At 55.4% G+C, this 18,926-nt stretch overlaps 2 protein-coding genes across 7 annotated transcripts; one reads left to right on the top strand and one right to left on the bottom strand.

Annotated features, from left to right (window-relative positions):
- Positions 1–7,182, top strand: LOC148662353 (E3 ubiquitin-protein ligase RING2-A-like). Of its 6 annotated transcripts, none has more exons than XM_088631918.1 (7): positions 1–337; positions 1,638–1,729; positions 1,933–2,093; positions 2,646–2,861; positions 3,262–3,540; positions 4,614–4,812; positions 6,007–7,182. In XM_088631918.1, the coding sequence occupies exons 1-7, from the start codon at positions 1–3 to the stop codon at positions 6,106–6,108; spliced, it is 1,386 nt and encodes a 461-aa protein (XP_088488044.1). In that variant the 3' UTR covers positions 6,109–7,182. The 6 variants fall into 6 exon arrangements, 5 of the variants coding, with proteins under 5 accessions (XP_088488044.1, XP_088488043.1, XP_088488045.1 ...); XM_088631917.1 differs by having other exon boundaries at positions 1–318; positions 1,616–1,729; XM_088631919.1 differs by having other exon boundaries at positions 172–302.
- A 1,521-nt stretch (positions 7,183–8,703) lies between these two features.
- On the bottom strand, positions 8,704–13,744 carry rps18 (ribosomal protein S18). The gene is made up of 6 exons (XM_088632018.1): positions 13,584–13,744; positions 13,226–13,324; positions 11,711–11,797; positions 11,463–11,564; positions 10,823–10,914; positions 8,704–8,824 (listed from the first exon to the last, which is right to left on the bottom strand). The coding sequence occupies exons 1-6, from the start codon at positions 13,584–13,586 to the stop codon at positions 8,749–8,751; spliced, it is 459 nt and encodes a 152-aa protein (XP_088488144.1). The 5' UTR covers positions 13,587–13,744; the 3' UTR covers positions 8,704–8,748.
- Positions 13,745–18,926: the final 5,182 nt, after the last annotated feature.

Below are 18,926 nucleotides of genomic sequence, written 5' to 3' on the forward strand. Positions count from 1 at the left end.
ATGACGCGCCACGCCGCCGGAAGTCCGGCTGCGTCGCTTCCGGCGTCAAGATGGCCGCCAGCTAGGAGCGCCCAGCCAGGCACTTTTGTTTACATTCCTCCCGATTGTGTTTCGTTGCGGACACGGAGGTGGCGGGGAGGGAAAAACAAAATTGCCCACGGAAGAAATAAAATCCCGAAGGAAACGCAGCGAAAGCGAAGCGCCTTCTGTGGCGCAGAGCAGGACGGGCCGCGGAGCGGAGGAGCGACGCGACACCGAGTTGGGAGAAACTTCGACCGCAGCGGCCGCGTCTCCCGGCCAGAGTGGGTGTGGAAGTGTCTCGTCTCGTCTCGTCTCTGTTCCCGAGTGAGTGTGGAAGTGTCTCGTCTCTGCTCCCGAGTGGGTGTGGGAGTGTCGCGTCTCTGTTCCCGAGTTGGTATGGAAGTGTCTCGTCTCCCGGCCCGAGTGAGTTTGGAAGTGTCTCGTCTCTGTTCCCGAGTGGGTGTGGAAGTGTCTCGTCTCGTCTCCCGGCCCTAGTGGGTGTGGAAGTGTCTCGTCTCGTCTCGCCTCCCGCCCCGAGTGAGTGTGGAAGTGTCTCGTCTCGTCTCCCGCCCCGAGTGAGTGTGGAAGTGTCTCGTCTCCCGGCCCCAGTGAGTGTGGAATTGTAGCGTCGCGTATCGGGTGGGTTTGGACACTCCCAGTGTACAGCAGTCTGCTGGTCCACTCCGGCTTTTACAGACGGTTGTACGCAGCTGTGAACTGTAAGTCTCATGGGCGACACTGGAAGACCTGGAGCGGATCAGACTGACAGCACTGTCACACCTGGAGCGGATCAGACTGCTGCGCACTGGGAGTCTGACTGACAGCACTGTCACACCTGGAGTGGATCAGACTGCTGCGCACTGGGAGTCTGACAGCACTGTCACACCTGGAGCGGATCAGACTGCTGCACACTGGGAGTCTGACAGCACTGTCACACCTGGAGCGGATCAGACTGCTGCGCACTGGGAGTCTGACTGACAGCACTGTCACACCTGGAGCGGATCAGACTGCTGCGCACTGGGAGTCTGACAGCACTGTCACACCTGGAGCGGATCAGACTGCTGCGCACTGGGAGTCTGACTGACTGCACTGTCACACCTGGAGCGGATCAGACTGCTGCGCACTGGGAGTCTGACTGACAGCACTGTCACACCTGGAGCGGATCAGACTGCTGCACACTGGGAGTCTGACTGACAGCACTGTCACACCTGGAGCGGATCAGACTGCTGCGCACTGGGAGTCTGACTGACAGCACTGTCACACCTGGAGCGGATCAGACTGCTGCGCACTGGGAGTCTGACTGACAGCACTGTCACACCTGGAGCGGATCAGACTGCTGCGCACTGGGAGTCTGACTGACAGCACTGTCACACCTGGAGCGGATCAGACTGCTGAACACTGGGAGTCTGACTGACAGCACTGTCACACCTGGAGCGGATCAGACTGCTGCGCACTGGGAGTCTGACTGACAGCACTGTCACACCTGGAGCGGATCAGACTGCTGCGCACTGGGAGTCTGACTGACAGCACTGTCACACCTGGAGCGGATCAGACTGCTGCACTGTCACACCTGGAGCTGTGAGTCTGATGGCACTTTCTCTATTTTGTCTCCTCAGGGACAAGAAACAACATGGCCACCCCAGCAACAGCACAGAACCCCAACAAGACGTGGGAGCTGAGTCTGTATGAGTTACACAGAACTCCGCAGGTAAGAGGGAGCTGTCTGTCTCTGGGAACTCGTGTCCAGTCAGTGTGTGTTTATGAACCCCTCTCTCTCAGTGCAGTGTTCATGTACTGGAGTGTCCAGTCAGTGTGTGTGTATGAACCCCTCTCTCTCTCAGTGCAGTGTTCATGTACTGGAGTGTCCAGTCAGGGTGTGTGTATGAACCCCTCTCTCTCTCTCCTGTGCAGGAGGCGATCATGGACGGGACAGAGATCGCTGTCTCTCCCCGCAGTCTCCACAGTGAGCTCATGTGCCCCATCTGCCTGGACATGCTGAAGAACACCATGACCACCAAGGAGTGTCTCCATCGCTTCTGCTCCGACTGCATCGTCACTGCGCTGCGGTCAGGGTACGAGCCAGCCTCCTCTGCACAGGGTGACACCCAGCGTCTGCCTGCCTGCCTGTCTGTCTGCCTGCCTGCCTGTCTGTCTGTCTGGGCCGCTGGCCCTGTCAATAACTCCTCTGTCTCTCTGTGGGGCGATGCTCCCTGTGGGTTAACCCCTCTGTCTCTCTCCGGGGTGACGATCCCTGTGGATGAACCCCCCTGTCTCTCTCCGGGGTGACGATCCCTGTGGATGAACCCCCCTGTCTCTCTCCGGGGTGACGATCCCTGTGGATGAACCCCCCTGTCTCTCTCCGGGGTGACGATCCCTGTGGATGAACCCCTCTGTCTCCAGTGTGATGATCCCTGTGGGTTAACCCCTCTGTCTCTCTCCGGGGTGACGATCCCTGTGGATGAACCCCCCTGTCTCTCTCTGGGGTGACAATCCCTGTGGACTAACCCCCCTGTCTCTCCCTGTGGGCTAACCCCCCTGTCTCTCCCTGTGGGCTAACCCCCCTGTCTCTCCCTGTGGACTAACCCCCCTGTCTCTCCCTGTGGATGACCCCCCTGTCTCTCCAGGAACAAGGAGTGCCCGACCTGCAGGAAGAAGCTGGTGTCAAAGCGCTCCCTGCGGCCCGACCCGAACTTCGACGCCCTGATCTCCAAGATCTACCCCAGCCGGGACGAGTACGAGGCCCACCAGGACCGGGTGCTGGCCCGGCTCAGCCGGCTGCACAACCAGCAGGCGCTGAGCTCCAGCATCGAGGAGGGGCTCAAGATGCAGGCCATGCACAGGTACCGGGCCAAACTGGACTGGCACCGGCGCCGACTGGACTGGACTGGACCACACTGGACTGGCACCGGCGCCGACTGGACTGGACTGGACCACACTGGACTGGCACAGGTGCCGACTGGACTGGACTGGACCACACTGGACTGGCACAGGCGCCGACTGGACTGGACTGGCCCACACTGGACTGACACAGGTGCTGATCGGACTGGACTGGACTGGCCCACAGCGGACTGGACTGGACTGGCCCACACTGGACTGACACAGGTGCTGATCACACTGGACTGGCCCACAGCGGACTGGACTGGACTGGCCCACAGCGGACTGACACAGGTGCTGACCGGACTGGCCCGGCCCGGAGCTCCCCAGCGGGCCCGGCGCTGACCCACTCCCCCTCCCCCCCAGGGCCCAGCGGGTCAGGAAGCAGCAGCACGAGAGTGACAACACCACCTTCAGCGGCGGGGAGGACAACTGCGACTCGCGGTCCCACGTGTCCCACGGCTCGGCCCAGAGCGCCGGCGCCGCCCCGCCCGAGGCCGGGCCCAGCCGGCACAAGCGCTCCCGGGCCTCCGACGACTCGGACCGGGCCAGCCCCCCGCCCCACGAGAGCTCGGGCTCCGAGATCGAGCTGGTGTTCTGCCCACACCCCCTGCTGGTGGACAGGGAGCAGTACAGCCAGACCAGGTACTGGAGAGAGGAGTGAGAGAGAGGAAAGAGAGACAGGAGAGAGACAGGAGTGAGAGGAGTGAGAGAGAGGAGAGAGAGATCGAGCTGGTGTTCTGCCCACACCCCCTGCTGGTGGACAGGGAGCAGTACAGCCAGACCAGGTACTGGAGAGAGGAGAGAGAGACAGGAGAGAGGAGAGAGAGATCGAGCTGGTGTTCTGCCCACACCCCCTGCTGGTGGACAGGGAGCAGTACAGCCAGACCAGGTACTGGAGAGAGGAGTGAGAGAGAGGAGAGACAGGAGAGAGAGGAGTGAGAGAGAGGAGAGAGAGATCGAGCTGGTGTTCTGCCCACACCCCCTGCTGGTGGACAGGGAGCAGTACAGCCAGACCAGGTACTGGAGAGAGGAGTGAGAGAGAGGAGAGACAGGAGAGAGAGGAGTGAGAGAGAGGAGAGAGAGATCGAGCTGGTGTTCTGCCCACACCCCCTGCTGGTGGACAGGGAGCAGTACAGCCAGACCAGGTACTGGAGAGAGGAGTGAGAGAGAGGAGTGAGAGAGAGGAGAGACAGGAGAGAGAGGAGTGAGAGAGAGGAGAGAGAGATCGAGCTGGTGTTCTGCCCACACCCCCTGCTGGTGGACAGGGAGCAGTACAGCCAGACCAGGTACTGGAGAGAGAGACGGGAGAGAGAGAGAGGAGTGAGAGACGGGAGAGAGAGACGGGAGAGAGAGACGGGAGAGAGAGACGGGAGAGAGAGGAGAGAGAGACAGGAGAGAGTGGGAGACAGGAGAGAGGAGAGAGATAGAGACAGGATAGAGAGATGACAGGAGAGGGGGACAGGACAGAGAGGAGAGAGAGATGGGAGAGACAGGAGAGAGAGAGGGGAGAGAGACAGGACTCACTCCCTGACTGTCTCTTTTTCTCTGACTGTCTCCCTGTCTCCCTCTCTCTCCCTGCGTCTCCCTTCCCACCTGTCTCTCTCTCTCTCTCCCCCTCCCTCCCTGTCTCTCCCTGTCTCCCCCTCTCTTCTACCCTGCCTGTCTCTCTCTCCCCCTCTCTCTCTCTCCCGCCCGTCTCCCTGTCTCTCTCTCAGGTACGTCAAGACGACAGCCAACGCCACAGTGGACCACCTGTCCAAGTACCTGGCCCTGCGCATCGCGCTGGAGGAGAGACAGGCGGACAGGCAGGCGGGGGGCGAGGGGGGCGAGGGGGGCGCCGGCGCGGCCAGCCTGCAGGACGTCAGCGAGAAGCAGTACACCATCTACATCACCACCACAGCGGGGCAGTTCACCGTGAGTGTCCCCCCCTCCTGTCCTCTCTCCCTCTCCTGTCCTCTCTCCCCCTCTCCTGTCCTCTCTCTCCCGCTCCTGTCCTCTCTCCCGCTCTCCTGTCCTCTCTCCCGCTCTCCTGTCCTCTCTCCCCCTCTCCTGTCCCCTCTCCCCCTCTCCTGTCCCCTCCTTTCCCCTCTCCTGTCCCCTCCTTTCCCCTCTCCTGTCCTCTCTCCCCCTCTCCTGTCCTCTCTCCCCCTCTCCTGTCCTCTCTCCCCCTCCTGTCCTCTCTCCCCCTCTCCTGTCCTCTCCCCCCCTCCTGTCCTCTCTCCCGCTCTCCTGTCCTCTCTCCCGCTCTCCTGTCCTCTCTCCCTCTCCTGTCCTCTCTCTCCCTCTCCTGTCCCCTCCTTTCCCCTCTCCTGTCCTCTCCTGTCCCCTCCTTTCCCCTCTCCTGTCCTCTCTCTCCCTCTCCTGTCCCCTCCTTTCCCCTCTCCTGTCCTCTCTCCCCCTCTCCTGTCCCCTCCTTTCCCCTCTCCTGTCCTCTCTCCCCCTCTCCTGTCCCCCCCCCCTCCTGTCCTCTCTCCCTCTCCTGCCCCCTCCTGTCCTCCCTCCCTCTCCTGTACCCTCCTTTCCCCTCTCCTGTCCTCTCTCCTGTCCCCCCCCCTCCTGTCCTCTCTCCCTCTCCTGCCCCCTCCTGTCCTCCCTCCCTCTCCTGTACCCTCCTTTCCCCTCTCCTGTCCTCTCTCCTGTCCCCCCCCCCTCCTGTCCTCTCTCCCTCTCCTGCCCCCTCCTGTCCTCTCTCCCCCTACTGTCCTCTCTCCCTGTCCTGTCTCCTCCTGTTCTCTCTCTCACTCTGACAGTGAGACAGGTTCTCTCTCTGACAGACACTTAATGGCTCTCTCTCTGACTGTGAGACAGGTCCTCTCACTCTCTGACAGTGAGACAGGTTCTCTCTCTGACAGACACTCAATGGCTCTCTCTCTCTGACAGTGAGACAGGTCCTCTCTCTCTCTCGCTGACAGTGAGACAGGTCCTCTCTCTCTCTCTCTGACTGTGAGACAGGTCCTCTCACTCTCTGACTGTGAGACAGGTCCTCTCACTCTCTGACTGTGAGACAGGTTCTCTCTCTGACAGACACTCAATGGCTCTCTCTCTCTGACAGTGAGACAGGTCCTCTCTCTCTCTCTGACAGTGAGACAGGTCCTCTCTCTCTCACAGACGCTCAATGGCTCTCTCACTCTGGAGCTCGTGAACGAGAAGTTTTGGAAGGTCAGCAAACCCCTCGAGCTGTACTACGCCCCCACCAAGGAGCAGAAGTGAGGGAGGGGTCCAGCTCTCGCCCTGTCTCACCCCTCCTGCGTCTGGACAGACAAGTTTTGCTCTGCTCTACGAGATGGAAGCTGATTCTGGAGTTTTCTACAGCCTGTTTTATACCGAAGGAATAAATCTGTCCTCTCTCTCTGTACAGTGTCTCTCTGTCCTCTCTCTGTGTACAGTCTCCCTCTGTCCTCTCCTTTTCTCTGTCCTCTCTCGCTGTAGTATGTCTCTCGGTCCTCTCTCTCTGTACAGTGTCTCTCTGTCCTCTCTGTGTACAGTCTCTCTCTGTCTCTATACAGTGTCTCCCTCTGTCCTCTCTTTTTCTCTGTACAGTGCGTCTCTCTGTACTCTGTCTCTCATTGTCCTCTCTCACTGTAGTGTGTCTCTCTCTGTACAGTGTGTAACACAGTGCCCTGTCTCTTTCTCCCAGCCTGTGTGCAGGGTCTGTCTGTCCTGCCCGTCTCTCTCTCTTTACAGTGTGTTATCACAGAGCTCTGTCTCTCTTTCTCTGTACAGTGTTATCACAGAGCCCTGTCTCTCCCTCTGTAGTGTATCACAGAGCCCTGTCTCTCTCTCTCTGTGCAGTGTGTTATCACAGAGCCCTGTCTCTCTCTCTCTGTGCAGTGTGTTATCACAGAGCCCTGTCTCTCTCTCTCTGTGCAGTGTGTTATCACAGAGCCCTGTCTCTCTCTCTGTACAGTGTTTTCAGAGCCCTGTCTCTCTCTCTGCGCAGTGTTATCTCCGAGCTGACTGCCACACTGACGCTCTGACACATTGACACTCTGACACTGACTGACTGAAACACTGACACACTGAAGTACACACTTACTGAAACACTGACACATTAACGTACACACTGAAACACTGACACATTGACACTCTGACACTGACTGACTGAAACACTGACACACTGAAGTACACACTGACGCACTGATTAAAACACACTTGCGCCCCGCCACACACACTGACGCTCCGCCACACAGCCCCCTCCCTGTGCCGAGCTGATCCCGCTGGTAGAGACACACTAGTCCTGCGTCTGTCTGCTCCCGTCCCACAATAAACTTTTCTAGAAGCGCAGACCCTCTCGGTCTCGTTATTGGGGGAGGTGGCCCTCGCCCCCGGCGTGCTGTAGTGCGTGTGTGTGTGTGCGTGGTGTCTGTTCGGACGGGCGGGTGCGTGCTTTCCCGTGTGCGGAGGCCCTGCAGGAAGTGCCCACCTGCGCCACTTCCTGCCTCTGCGGGAGCACACCGAGGGGGCGGGCCCAGCTCCCCGATTGGCCGAGGCAGAGAGGAAGGGCAGAGCCCGCTCCCCGATTGGCTGGGCCTGCGTCACCTGCGGGATGGAGCCAAACGCCGCCCCGCTGGGGGGACACCGGAAGAGCAGAGGGGCAGGGCCACCCCCCGCTGGCAGGTGGGTGACACCAGTACCCCCCCTCCCAGGGGCACAGCTGACAGGGGGACGGGGTTCGAGTCCAGGCCTCTCGGACAGCGTACTCCCACTGGCGGGGTGGAGGAGCCCCAGCCCGAGCAGTACAGGGTCACGGGCCCCAGCAAGAGCCCCCCGTCTCTCTGTGAAGGACTGGGCTCACAGCGGCCCCCGTCCTCCTCCAGCCCAGCTCCTGCAGGGAGTCCTCCGGACCCAGCGACTGTCCACAGTGAGGCATCTGTGTGTGTGCACACTGTCCCAGGTCTGGCGCTGTCCTCTCTCTGTGTGTGTGTGTGTGTGTGTGTGTACACTGTCGCAGGTCAGGCACTGTCGTGTGTGTGTGTGTGTGTGTGTGTGTGTGTGTGTGTGAGAGCACTGTCCTGTGTGTGTGTGCACTGTCGCAGGTCTGGCGCTGTCCTGTGTGTGTGTGTGTGTGTGTGCACTGTCGCAGGTCTGGCGCTGTCCCGTGTGTGTGTGCACTGTCGCAGGTCTGGCGCTGTCCTGTGTGTGTGTGTGTGTGCACTGTCGCAGGTCTGGCGCTGTCCTGTGTGTGTGTGCACTGTCGCAGGTCTGGCGCTGTCCTGTGTGTGTGTGCACTGTCGCAGGTCTGGCGCTGTCCTGTGTGTGTGTGCACTGTCGCAGGTCTGGCGCTGTCCTGTGTGTGTGTGTACTGTCGCAGGTCTGGCGCTGTCCTGTGTGTGTGTGTACTGTCGCAGGTCTGGCGCTGTCCTGTGTGTGTGTACACTGTCACAGGTCTGGCGCTGTCCTCTGTGTGTGTGTGTGTACACACTGTCGCAGGTCTGGCACTGTCGTGTGTGTGTGTACACTGTCGCAGGTCTGGCACTGTCGTGTGTGTGTGTTTATTGTATAATCCAGTGTATTCTTAACGTGATGTTGGATTATATGGTTGTTGCAGTTTGGTGTGGCGATGCCAAAAGCAACTCTCCACCCTTTTGGAGGGACACTGAAGTGATAGCTGAATGGCACAGCACGGGACAAAACACCAGGCCCAAGCAGGAGCTTCCCCCAACCCCTCAGGGTCACGACACAGCCGGAGCGAGCTCCCCCCTACCCCACACCTGATCGAGGGCCACGCTCCCCCTGTGCCAGATGACTGAGCGGCGCGAGCCCCCACCCCCACAGACCACACACCAGGCAGAGGGCAGACAGACGTGAGTGTGCTGGGCACGTTTATTGAGGAGGACAGAGGGACAGAGTTTACTTCTTCTTGGACACACCCACAGTGCGACCCCTTCTTCCAGTGGTCTTCGTGTGCTGACCTCTCACACGCAGGCTGAAACACAGAGAGAGAGAGAGAGAGGGGTTCATACACACACCCTGACTGGACACTCCAGTACATGAACACTGCACTGAGAGAGAGAGGGGTTCATACAGACACACTGACTGGACACTCCAGTACATGAACACTGCACTGAGAGAGAGAGGGGTTCATACACACACACTGACTGGACACTCCAGTACATGAACACTGCACTGAGAGAGAGAGGGGTTCATACACACACACTGACTGGACACTCCAGTACATGAACACTGCACTGAGAGAGAGAGGGGTTCACACAGACACACTGACTGGACACTCCAGTACATGAACACTGCACTGAGAGAGAGAGGGGTTCATACAGACACACTGACTGGACACTCCAGTACATGAACACTGCACTGAGAGAGAGAGGGGTTCATACACACACACTGACTGGACACTCCAGTACATGAACACTGCACTGAGAGAGAGAGGGGTTCACACAGACGCACTGACTGGACACTCCAGTACATGAACACTGCACTGAGAGAGAGAGGGGTTCATACAGACACACTGACTGGACACTCCAGTACATGAACACTGCACTGAGAGAGAGAGGGGTTCATACACACACACTGACTGGACACTCCAGTACATGAACACTGCACTGAGAGAGAGAGGGGTTCACACAGACACACTGACTGGACACTCCAGTACATGAACACTGCACTGAGAGAGAGAGGGGTTCATACAGACACACTGACTGGACACTCCAGTACATGAACACTGCACTGAGAGAGAGGGGGGTTCATACAGACACACTGACTGGACACTCCAGTACATGAACACTGCACTGAGAGAGAGAGGGGTTCATACAGACACCCTGACTGGACACTCCAGTACATGAACACTGCACTGAGAGAGAGAGGGGTTCACACAGACACACTGACTGGACACTCCAGTACATGAACACTGCACTGAGAGAGAGAGGGGTTCACACACACCCTGACTGGACACTCCAGTACATGAACACTGCACTGAGAGAGAGAGGGGTTCATACAGACACCCTGACTGGACACTCCAGTACATGAACACTGCACTGAGAGAGAGAGGGGTTCATACAGACACCCTGACTGGACACTCCAGTACATGAACACTGCACTGAGAGAGAGAGGGGTTCATACAGACACACTGACTGGACACTCCAGTACATGAACACTGCACTGAGAGAGAGAGGGGTTCATACACACACACTGACTGGACACTCCAGTACATGAACACTGCACTGAGAGAGAGAGGGGTTCATACACACACACTGACTGGACACTCCAGTACATGAACACTGCACTGAGAGAGAGAGGGGTTCATACACACACACTGACTGGACACTCCAGTACATGAACACTGCACTGAGAGAGAGAGGGGTTCACACACACACACTGACTGGACACTCCAGTACATGAACACTGCACTGAGAGAGAGAGGGGTTCACACACACACACTGACTGGACACTCCAGTACATGAACACTGCACTGAGAGAGAGAGGGGTTCACACAGACACACTGACTGGACACTCCAGTACATGAACACTGCACTGAGAGAGAGAGGGGTTAATACACACACACTGACTGGACACTCCAGTACATGAACACTGCACTGAGAGAGAGAGGGGTTCATACAGACACACTGACTGGACACTCCAGTACATGAACACTGCACTGAGAGAGAGAGGGGTTCATACACACACACTGACTGGACACTCCAGTACATGAACACTGCACTGAGAGAGAGAGGGGTTCATACACACACACACTGACTGGAGACTCCAGTACATGAACACTGCACTGAGAGAGAGAGAGGGGTTCACACACACACCCTGACTGGACACTCCAGTACATGAACACTGCACTGAGAGAGAGAGGGGTTCACACACACACCCTGACTGGACACTCCAGTACATGAACACTGCACTGAGAGAGAGAGAGGGGGGTTAGTAAAGAGGGGAGAAGGGATGTCCAAGTGTCTCTTACCCCCAGAAGTGTCTCAGTCCCCGATGAGCCCTGATCTTCTTCAGTCTCTCCAGGTCTTCTCTCAGCTTGTTGTCCAGGCCGTTAGCAAGAACCTGCGAGACAGCACAACGCCAGGTCACCCCACAACACGCCCAACTGTACCCCACTGTTCTCTATAGTAGAGTGCAGTCTAGAGACCCGTACCCCAGTGGTCTGTATAGCCTGCAGCCCCACAAGGGGGCACTGTAGATACCCGTACCACAGTGGTCTGTATAGCCTGCAGCCCCACAAGGGGGCACTGGAGAGATCCGTACCCCAGTGGTCTGTATAGCCTGCAGCCCCACAAGGGGGCACTGGAGAGATCCGTACCCCAGTGGTCTGTATAGCCTGCAGCCCCACAAGGGGGCACTGTAGAGACCCATACCCCAGTGGTCTGTATAGCCTGCAGCCCCACAAGGGGGCACTGTAGAGACCCCTACCCCAGTGGTCTGTATAGCCTGCAGCCCCACAGGGGGCACTGGAGAGACCTGTACCCCAGTGGTCTGTATAGCCTGCAGCCCCACAGGGGGCACTGGAGAGACCTGTACCCCAGTGAGGAGGGAGTAGAAACTGACCACAGGCCACAGGGTGCTGCGCCCCCCTCAGGACACTGCAGTCTTACCTGGCTGTATTTTCCATCCTTGATGTCCTTCTGCCTGTTGAGGAACCAGTCTGGGATCTTGTACTGCCTGGGGTTCTGCATGATGGTGATGACTCTCTCCACCTGCCCCCGCCCCAGACACCCCAACACACACAGCAGTGAGCCCCCACACGTCCATCTAGACCCCAACACATCTCCACCTGCCCCCCCAAGACATCCCCAACTACACCCCAACACACACACACAGCCCCCTCTCCCCCCAGACTCACCTCGTCTTCGGTCAGCTCTCCAGCTCTCTTGTTGAGGTCGATATCAGCCTTCCTCAGAACGACATGGGCATATCGCCGGCCCACCCCCTGAACACACAACAACAACAGGGTCAGTCCAGCGCCCACCCCCTGAACACACAACAACACCAACAGGCTCAGTCCAGCGCCCACCCCCTGAACACACCACACTAGCAGGGTCAGTCCAGAGCCCACCCCCTGAACACAAATAACACCAACCACAGGGTCAGTCCAGCGCCCACCCCCTGAACACACCACACCAACAGGGTCAGTCCAGCACCAACCCCCTGAACACACAACAACACCAACCACAGGGTCAGTCCAGCGCCAACCCCCTGAACACACAACAACACCAACCACAGGGTCAGTCCAGCGCCCACCCCCTGAACACAAATAACACCAACCACAGGGTCAGTCCAGCGCCCACCCCCTGAACACACCACACCAGCAGGGTCAGTCCAGCGCCCACCCCCTGAACACACCACACCAGCAGGGTCAGTCCAGCACCCACCCCCTGAACACAAATAACACCAACCACAGGGTCAGTCCAGCGCCCACCCCCTGAACACACCACACCAGCAGGGTCAGTCCAGCACCCACCCCCTGAACACACTACACCAGCAGGGTCAGTCCGGCGCCCACCCCCTGAACACACTACACCAGCAGGGTCAGTCCGGCGCCCACCCCCTGAACACACCACACCAGCAGGGTCAGTCCGGCGCCCACCCCCTGAACACACCACACCAGCAGGGTCAGTCCAGCGCCCACCCCCTGAACACACCACACCAGCAGGGTCAGTCCAGCATCCACCCCCTGAACACAAATAACACCAACCACAGGGTCAGTCCAGCACCCACCCCCTGAACACACCACACCAGCAGGGTCAGTCCAGCGCCCACCCCCTGAACACACCACACCAGCAGGGTCAGTCCAGCACCCACCCCCTGAACACAAATAACACCAACCACAGGGTCAGTCCAGCGCCCACCCCCTGAACACACCACACCAGCAGGGTCAGTCCAGCGCCCACCCCCTGAACACACCACACCAGCAGGGTCAGTCCAGCGCCCACCCCCTGAACACACCACACCAGCAGGGTCAGTCCAGCATCCACCCCCTGAACACACCACACCAGCAGGGTCAGTCCAGAGCCCTGAGCCCAGTCCTGACCCTGAGCACACAGCAGCTCAGTCCAGAGCCCAGTCCTGACCCTGAGCACACAGTCTACACAGAGACCCAGCAAGTCAGCCCTGACCCTGAACACACACCCTCAACACCCAGAGACACAGCAGGTCAGCCCAGAGTTCAGTCCTGACCCTGAACACACAGCAGCTCAGTCCACAGCCCAGCCCTGACCCTGAACACACAGCGGGTCAGCCCACAGCCCAGCCCTGACCCTGAACACACAGCGGGTCAGTCCACAGCCCAGCCCTGAACACACAGCGGGTCAGCCCAGAGCCCGGTCCAGTCCGGTCCACTCACAGCCCCGTGTCTCACCTTGATGGCGGTGATGGCGAAGGCGATCTTCCTGCGCCCATCGATGTTGGTGTTGAGAACACGCAGGATGTGCTGGAACTTCTCGGGGATAACGAGTGACTGCAGGTCAGAGAGAGACACAGAGAGACAGGGGGGTTTAGCGGGCTCGGCTCGGAGGGAATATGGCCGGATCACACAGCACAGCAGCGAGCGCCAGTTTTAAAACAGACCCGCACCCGGTTCCGACCCAAACCGAGCCGCAGGGCCGGGCAGGGGTCCGGGAGAGGCTGCCCCGCGGCGGCCGGGGCGCCGGCGCCCCCGTGTGCAAGCGATGGCGGCGGATGCCTTGCCGGCTCCCCGGCAGCTCGTCTCCCCTCACCATCTTGTCCGCGGGTCCCGTCGCAAAGAGGCAGAGGCCGCGCTCTCGCGAGACTATATCGCGGGATCTCCGGGGAGGGGCTTCCGGTTCCGGCGCCCGACCGCCGCCGCCGCCGCCCCCTCCCGAATGCCGTCCGGTGGGGAAACACGGACCGAGTTCTTCTTGTGGGCCGCTGTCGCTGCCTTTTAAGAGGACGGCGCTCTAAGTGGTGGTGGTGGTGGGAAAAAAAAGAAACGGTTTTAAACGACTCCCCGTGATTCTTTAAAAAAAAAAAGAAAAGGTCTTCCTTCGGTGCGGAAGAGAGCCGCCGGCCCGGCCCCTGTGCGGCCGGTGTGTCCCCAGGTTTTCCTTCCCCCTCGACTCTGAAACTCGATCAGCTCGTCGGCACCTTCGCCGGACTGACTTTATTTTTTAATATTTTGGTGCCCTCCGGGCCAGCGGGCGCTGGGTTTACGACGCCATTGGCTGTACTGTTGCGCGGTGCACTGGGGACTGACATGGCTTTCGAAGGCTGCGTGTTTCACTGTGGCGTTAAAAGCAGTTTCCCCCCCCGATGGGCACAGAGGGGTCCGTTGTGCCTGGTGTTGGGGACAGTTTCCTCACCGAGAGAGGCGTTTGGACTGCGGGGTACCTTCGTGTGCGGAGAGCCACAGTTATACCCCACTGACAGGGAGCTGGAAACCCCTCCGCCAGCCCGGCCAGCCCCTCCGGGACCGGGACCGGGACCGGGACCGGACACAGCCTGTAGTGTTGGGTCCGTCCCAGTGTGTTAACACGATCCCACCCCGTGTGTTTCTCCTCTGCACGAGTGCCATGAAACGCTCCAGTCCAAAGACATGAAATAAATCGCCACAAACATCAACACGGAACAGCCGCAGCGACGACAACACGTTTAATAACACACGACTTGGATAACACATCCGTGTGAGCCAGCGGGAGGGGCAGAGTTCAGTAATCTGACAGCTGGAGGGGAAGAAGCCGTCTCTGAAGCTGGAAGTCTGCGCCTTTAATAATAATAATCATCATAATAATAATAATAATAAACTTTATTTTATATAGCGCCTTTAAAGTGGATGCTGCGCATTGGTGGTAGTAGAGGGGAGTCCCCATTACCTGTAAAGCGCTTTGAGTGGAGTGTCCAGAAAAAGCGCTATATAAGTAAAAGCAATTATTAATTATTATTATTTAAAGGTGGCTTCTCAAAGCGCTTTACAGAATGACAGCAACAATAAATCCCCCCCAAAAATAGCTCCTATAACGCTGACCGGAGGGAAGGAGGGAGATAAAGTGAGGAACCGGGATGGCTGGTGTCCTGAACGATACTCCCAGCCTTCCTGAGACAGCGGGTAGTACAAATGCCCACCGTACAGGGGAGCTGAACTCTTTTTTTAGATTAAGTTTTTATTTAAACAGCAGAAATACAAGGGGGAGGGGAGACAAAATATTAAAACAGATACAAAAATAGACACTTGACAGCCGGAGGAATTCACAATTATAACAGCTAAAAATTAAACTTTTTACATAATTCCACGTGTTCCGATGGAGATTTTGCCTTTTGATTCTACCGGGGTAAAGTTAGCTTGAAGTTCGAAAACGATTTTGGCACGCCTGTAGCGCTTTCACGAAACCTCTTAGAGTTACAAAAACACTTGTTTTGTGTATAAAATACATTGTGGATGCTTTCTCAGCCTTTACTTTTTCGTTTTTATGACATTTTTTTGACCAAGCACGAATATTCTTTTGTCCATATCTCCGCAATGGAAGCACAGAACGCCTTCAAACCAAAAGCATTTTAAAGACCACGACCTGTGGATATTTCCACAGCCTTTACATCAAACTATCAGTGAGCTAATTATCTTTTTTTAAACCTCCGGTTTTTCATCGATGCGTAATTACGCACGAACTGGAACCCGGGGGACTGCTGTGTGCACACGTTCACAACGCGAGAAATACTGTTCAATACGGCTTCGTGCGAAAAACCCGTATATGACCATAGGAAGCAGAACAGCGCGGTCTCCCATTACCCAGACTGTAAGCACGGGAATAAAGCTTTGTTTGATTTCTGAAACCCTTCCTTTACATCTTGTTTTCATTCAGGTAAGGGTCAACTATATTCACAATACTACTGACAGCAGGAAGATTAAAATATTCTTTTCTCAGCAGCTTATTAAAAACAGCTCCCATGATGTTCAAACCGATTTGTTACACAGAACACTGACACAGTTTTGCATTCTGAATCTCTTTTCTCGTGCTTTTATTTAATGTGGCACAATGCACTGGGATAGGTGATTCTGTTCACAAACCAATAGCATTTAAACCACGGCACCCACAATGCTGCAAGTGTTTTGCACACTAAGCAGGTCCTCTGACTTTTCCCAGCTTTGTTTTGGGTTGTGGAACCTTTCTTTATATTTTTTAGGATTTTCTGAAGATAACACTACAGGTAATACACTGGGATAGGTGGGTCTTCTTCATGGCTGAATAGCATTTCAAATACAACAGCCACACTGCTGAAACCAAGTGTTTTACACACCAGACAGCCCCCAGAACCTTATACAACCTTGCTGTAGTTGTGGCCTCTTTCTTTATTTTTTTATGAGTTTTTCAATATGGCACCATTAGACAGGCGGTACATGGTGATAGGAGGGTGCTCTTCAAGGACAACAGCCACAGGGCTGCAACCAGGTGTTTTACACCAGACAGCTCCCCTAACCTTATACAACCTCGCTTTGAGTTGTGGAACATTTCTTTATTTTTTAATGTTTTTTTTGACTGTAATCAAGTGTTGTGCTCACTAGGCAGGCCTCCTGACCTTTCACAGTCATGCTTTGTTGTGTGCAACTGTAATTATCTTTTTAGGATTTTTTGAACATGGCAACTTCCACCGAGACGGATGGGGGGTGTGGGGGTGCTCTTCAATAGCTTTTTCATCTATACACACAAACGGATGTAACCAAGACACTCAGAACCTGTCACGCAGGGGCTGACTGCTGAGGATAGGGATCCAATGCGGTGCCCTTGGTAGGGTTGGCGCGAGACGCAGGCGTAGTCGGAGTAAACAGGCAGGGGCCCGAGTCCGGGAAGGCGTAGTACAGGCGTAGGCACAGAATCGACAGGCGAAGGCGTAGTCGAGGGACTGGCAGGGGTCGGAGTCCGGGAAGGCGTAGAAGTTGCGTCGGTAGGCAGAGGCGTAAACGAAGAGACAGGCTGGGGTCAGGATCCGAGAAAGCGTAAAACAGGCGAAGGTACAAAATCGAGTGGCTAAAGCAGTTGTCAGAAAAGCGGGGTCGAGGTCCAGGGGAGAAGTCATAGTAAGGCAAAGGCGTAGTTAGTAGGTAAGCTCCGGGAGAGAATCTCAATCGTGAGCAATGACCGGGGGACAGATGAGGGTTTAAGTAGAGGACTGATTGACATGTGCACGTTTGGTACGGGGAGAGCTCGAGGGAATGCGGGAGCGCTTGCCTGCGTGAGGGAGATTCATGACAGAACCAACAGAATCAACCTGAACTCATAGAAAAACAAGAATGCCCCCGAGACACCTGAATCCCCCTCCTGGACCACTCTGGTATCAACACCCCCAAACCCATCCATACCAGCTTACAAGATTCAGAATCGGTGCAACCCTCCAACCTGGACCAAGAGCAGGATGGGACAAGAATCTGCACCACACTACGTACACAGGTTTGTATTTTTGGCTGAAGATGAAAATGTCTAACATAGATTGTTATGGTTCTAGCAAACAATAAAAATAGTTGTTAAAATCCAAACACACATAATGAGATCACTCTCTGTCAGTATGTGTAACATTCTGGGTCTGGGCTCCTCTGTATTTGGGCTAAAGAGAGTTCAACAACATTTATTAAATGCACTGACATCATAATCTGACAAGATCCATTGTTTAGGGGAGACTTGACCACCCACTGTCCCCCTGGTATCGTGAAGCTCATTGTCCTTTAGCTTTCCAAAACCAGAATCACTTGGGACTCCGGGGGGATCGGTGTATGCAAAATATGAATTCCTTATGCAAGAAATTGTATATGGTCAATATAGCGATCATATCTTATCAGCAGATGGTAATCTCCAAGGAACAAGTAATAGGTTTATTCCACGCTGAAAAATGATCAAATGATTGATGAACCCAAGTGATTTGAAAGAAATGTTCCACAACTCAAAGCGAGGTTGTATAAGGTTAGGGGAGCTGTCTGGTGTAAAACACCTGGTTGCAGCCCTGTGGCTGTTGTCCTTGAAGAGCACCCTCCTATCACCATGTACCGCCTGTCTAATGGTGCCATATTGAAAAACTCATAAAAAAATAAAGAAAGAGGCCACAACTACAGCAAGGTTGTATAAGGTTCTGGGGGCTGTCTGGTGTGTAAAACACTTGGTTTCAGCAGTGTGGCTGTTGTATTTGAAATGCTATTCAGCCATGAAGAAGACCCACCTATCCCAGTGTATTACCTGTAGTGTTATCTTCAGAAAATCCTAAAAAATATAAAGAAAGGTTCCACAACCCAAAACAAAGCTGGGAAAAGTCAGAGGACCTGCTTAGTGTGCAAAACACTTGCAGCATTGTGGGTGCCGTGGTTTAAATGCTATTGGTTTGTGAACAGAATCACCTATCCCAGTGCATTGTGCCACATTAAATAAAAGCACGAGAAAAAGAGATTCAGAATGCAAAACTGTGTCAGTGTTCTGTGTAACAAATCGGTTTGAACATCATGGGAGCTGTTTTTAATAAGCTGCTGAGTAAAGAATATTTTAATCTTCCTGCTGTCAGTAGTATTGTGAATATAGTTGACCCTTACCTGAATGAAAACAAGATGTAAAGGAAGGGTTTCAGAAATCAAACAAAGCTTTATTCCCGTGCTTACAGTCTGGGTAATGGGAGACCGCGCTGTTCTGCTTCCTATGGTCATATACGGGTTTTTCGCACGAAGCCGTATTGAACAGTATTTCTCGCGTTGTGAACGTGGGCACACAGCGGTCCCCCGGGTTCCAGTTCGTGCGTAATTACGCATCGATGAAAAACCGGAGGTTTAAAAAAAGATAATTAGCTCACTGATAGTTTGATGTAAAGGCTGTGGAAATATCCACAGGTCGTGGTCTTTAAAATGCATTTGGTTTGAAGGCGTTCTGTGCTTCCATTGCAGAGATATGGACAAAAGAATATTCGTGCTTGGTCAAAAAAATGTCATAAAAACGAAAAAGTAAAGGCTGAGAAAGCATCCACAATGTATTTTATACACAAAACAAGTGTTTTTGTAACTCTAAGAGATTTCGTGAAAGCGCTACAGGCGTGCCAAAATCGTTTTCGAACTTCAAGCTAACTTTACCCCGGTCCAC

The sequence above is a fragment of the Lepisosteus platostomus genome, chromosome 5 (assembly GCF_059453375.1).
Source record: "Lepisosteus platostomus isolate fLepPlt1 chromosome 5, fLepPlt1.hap1, whole genome shotgun sequence".
Classification (NCBI taxonomy): Eukaryota; Metazoa; Chordata; class Actinopteri; order Semionotiformes; family Lepisosteidae; genus Lepisosteus; species Lepisosteus platostomus.

Bases quoted from the DNA above. Each gene is read 5' to 3' on its own strand.
- rps18 (XM_088632018.1), bottom strand. The intron at 11,798-13,225 runs GTGAGACACGGG...TTGTGTGTTCAG, and splicing joins TCGCCATCACCGCCATCAAG to GGGGTGGGCCGGCGATATGC. The intron at 11,565-11,710 runs GTGAGTCTGGGG...GGGCGGGGGCAG, and splicing joins GAGAGCTGACCGAAGACGAG to GTGGAGAGAGTCATCACCAT.
- LOC148662353 (XM_088631917.1), top strand. From the start codon at position 1: ATGACGCGCCACGCCGCCGGAAGTCCGGCTGCGTCGCTTCCGGCGTCA. The intron at 1,730-1,932 runs GTAAGAGGGAGC...TCTCCTGTGCAG, and splicing joins AGTTACACAGAACTCCGCAG to GAGGCGATCATGGACGGGAC. The intron at 2,094-2,645 runs GTACGAGCCAGC...CTGTCTCTCCAG, and splicing joins GTCACTGCGCTGCGGTCAGG to GAACAAGGAGTGCCCGACCT.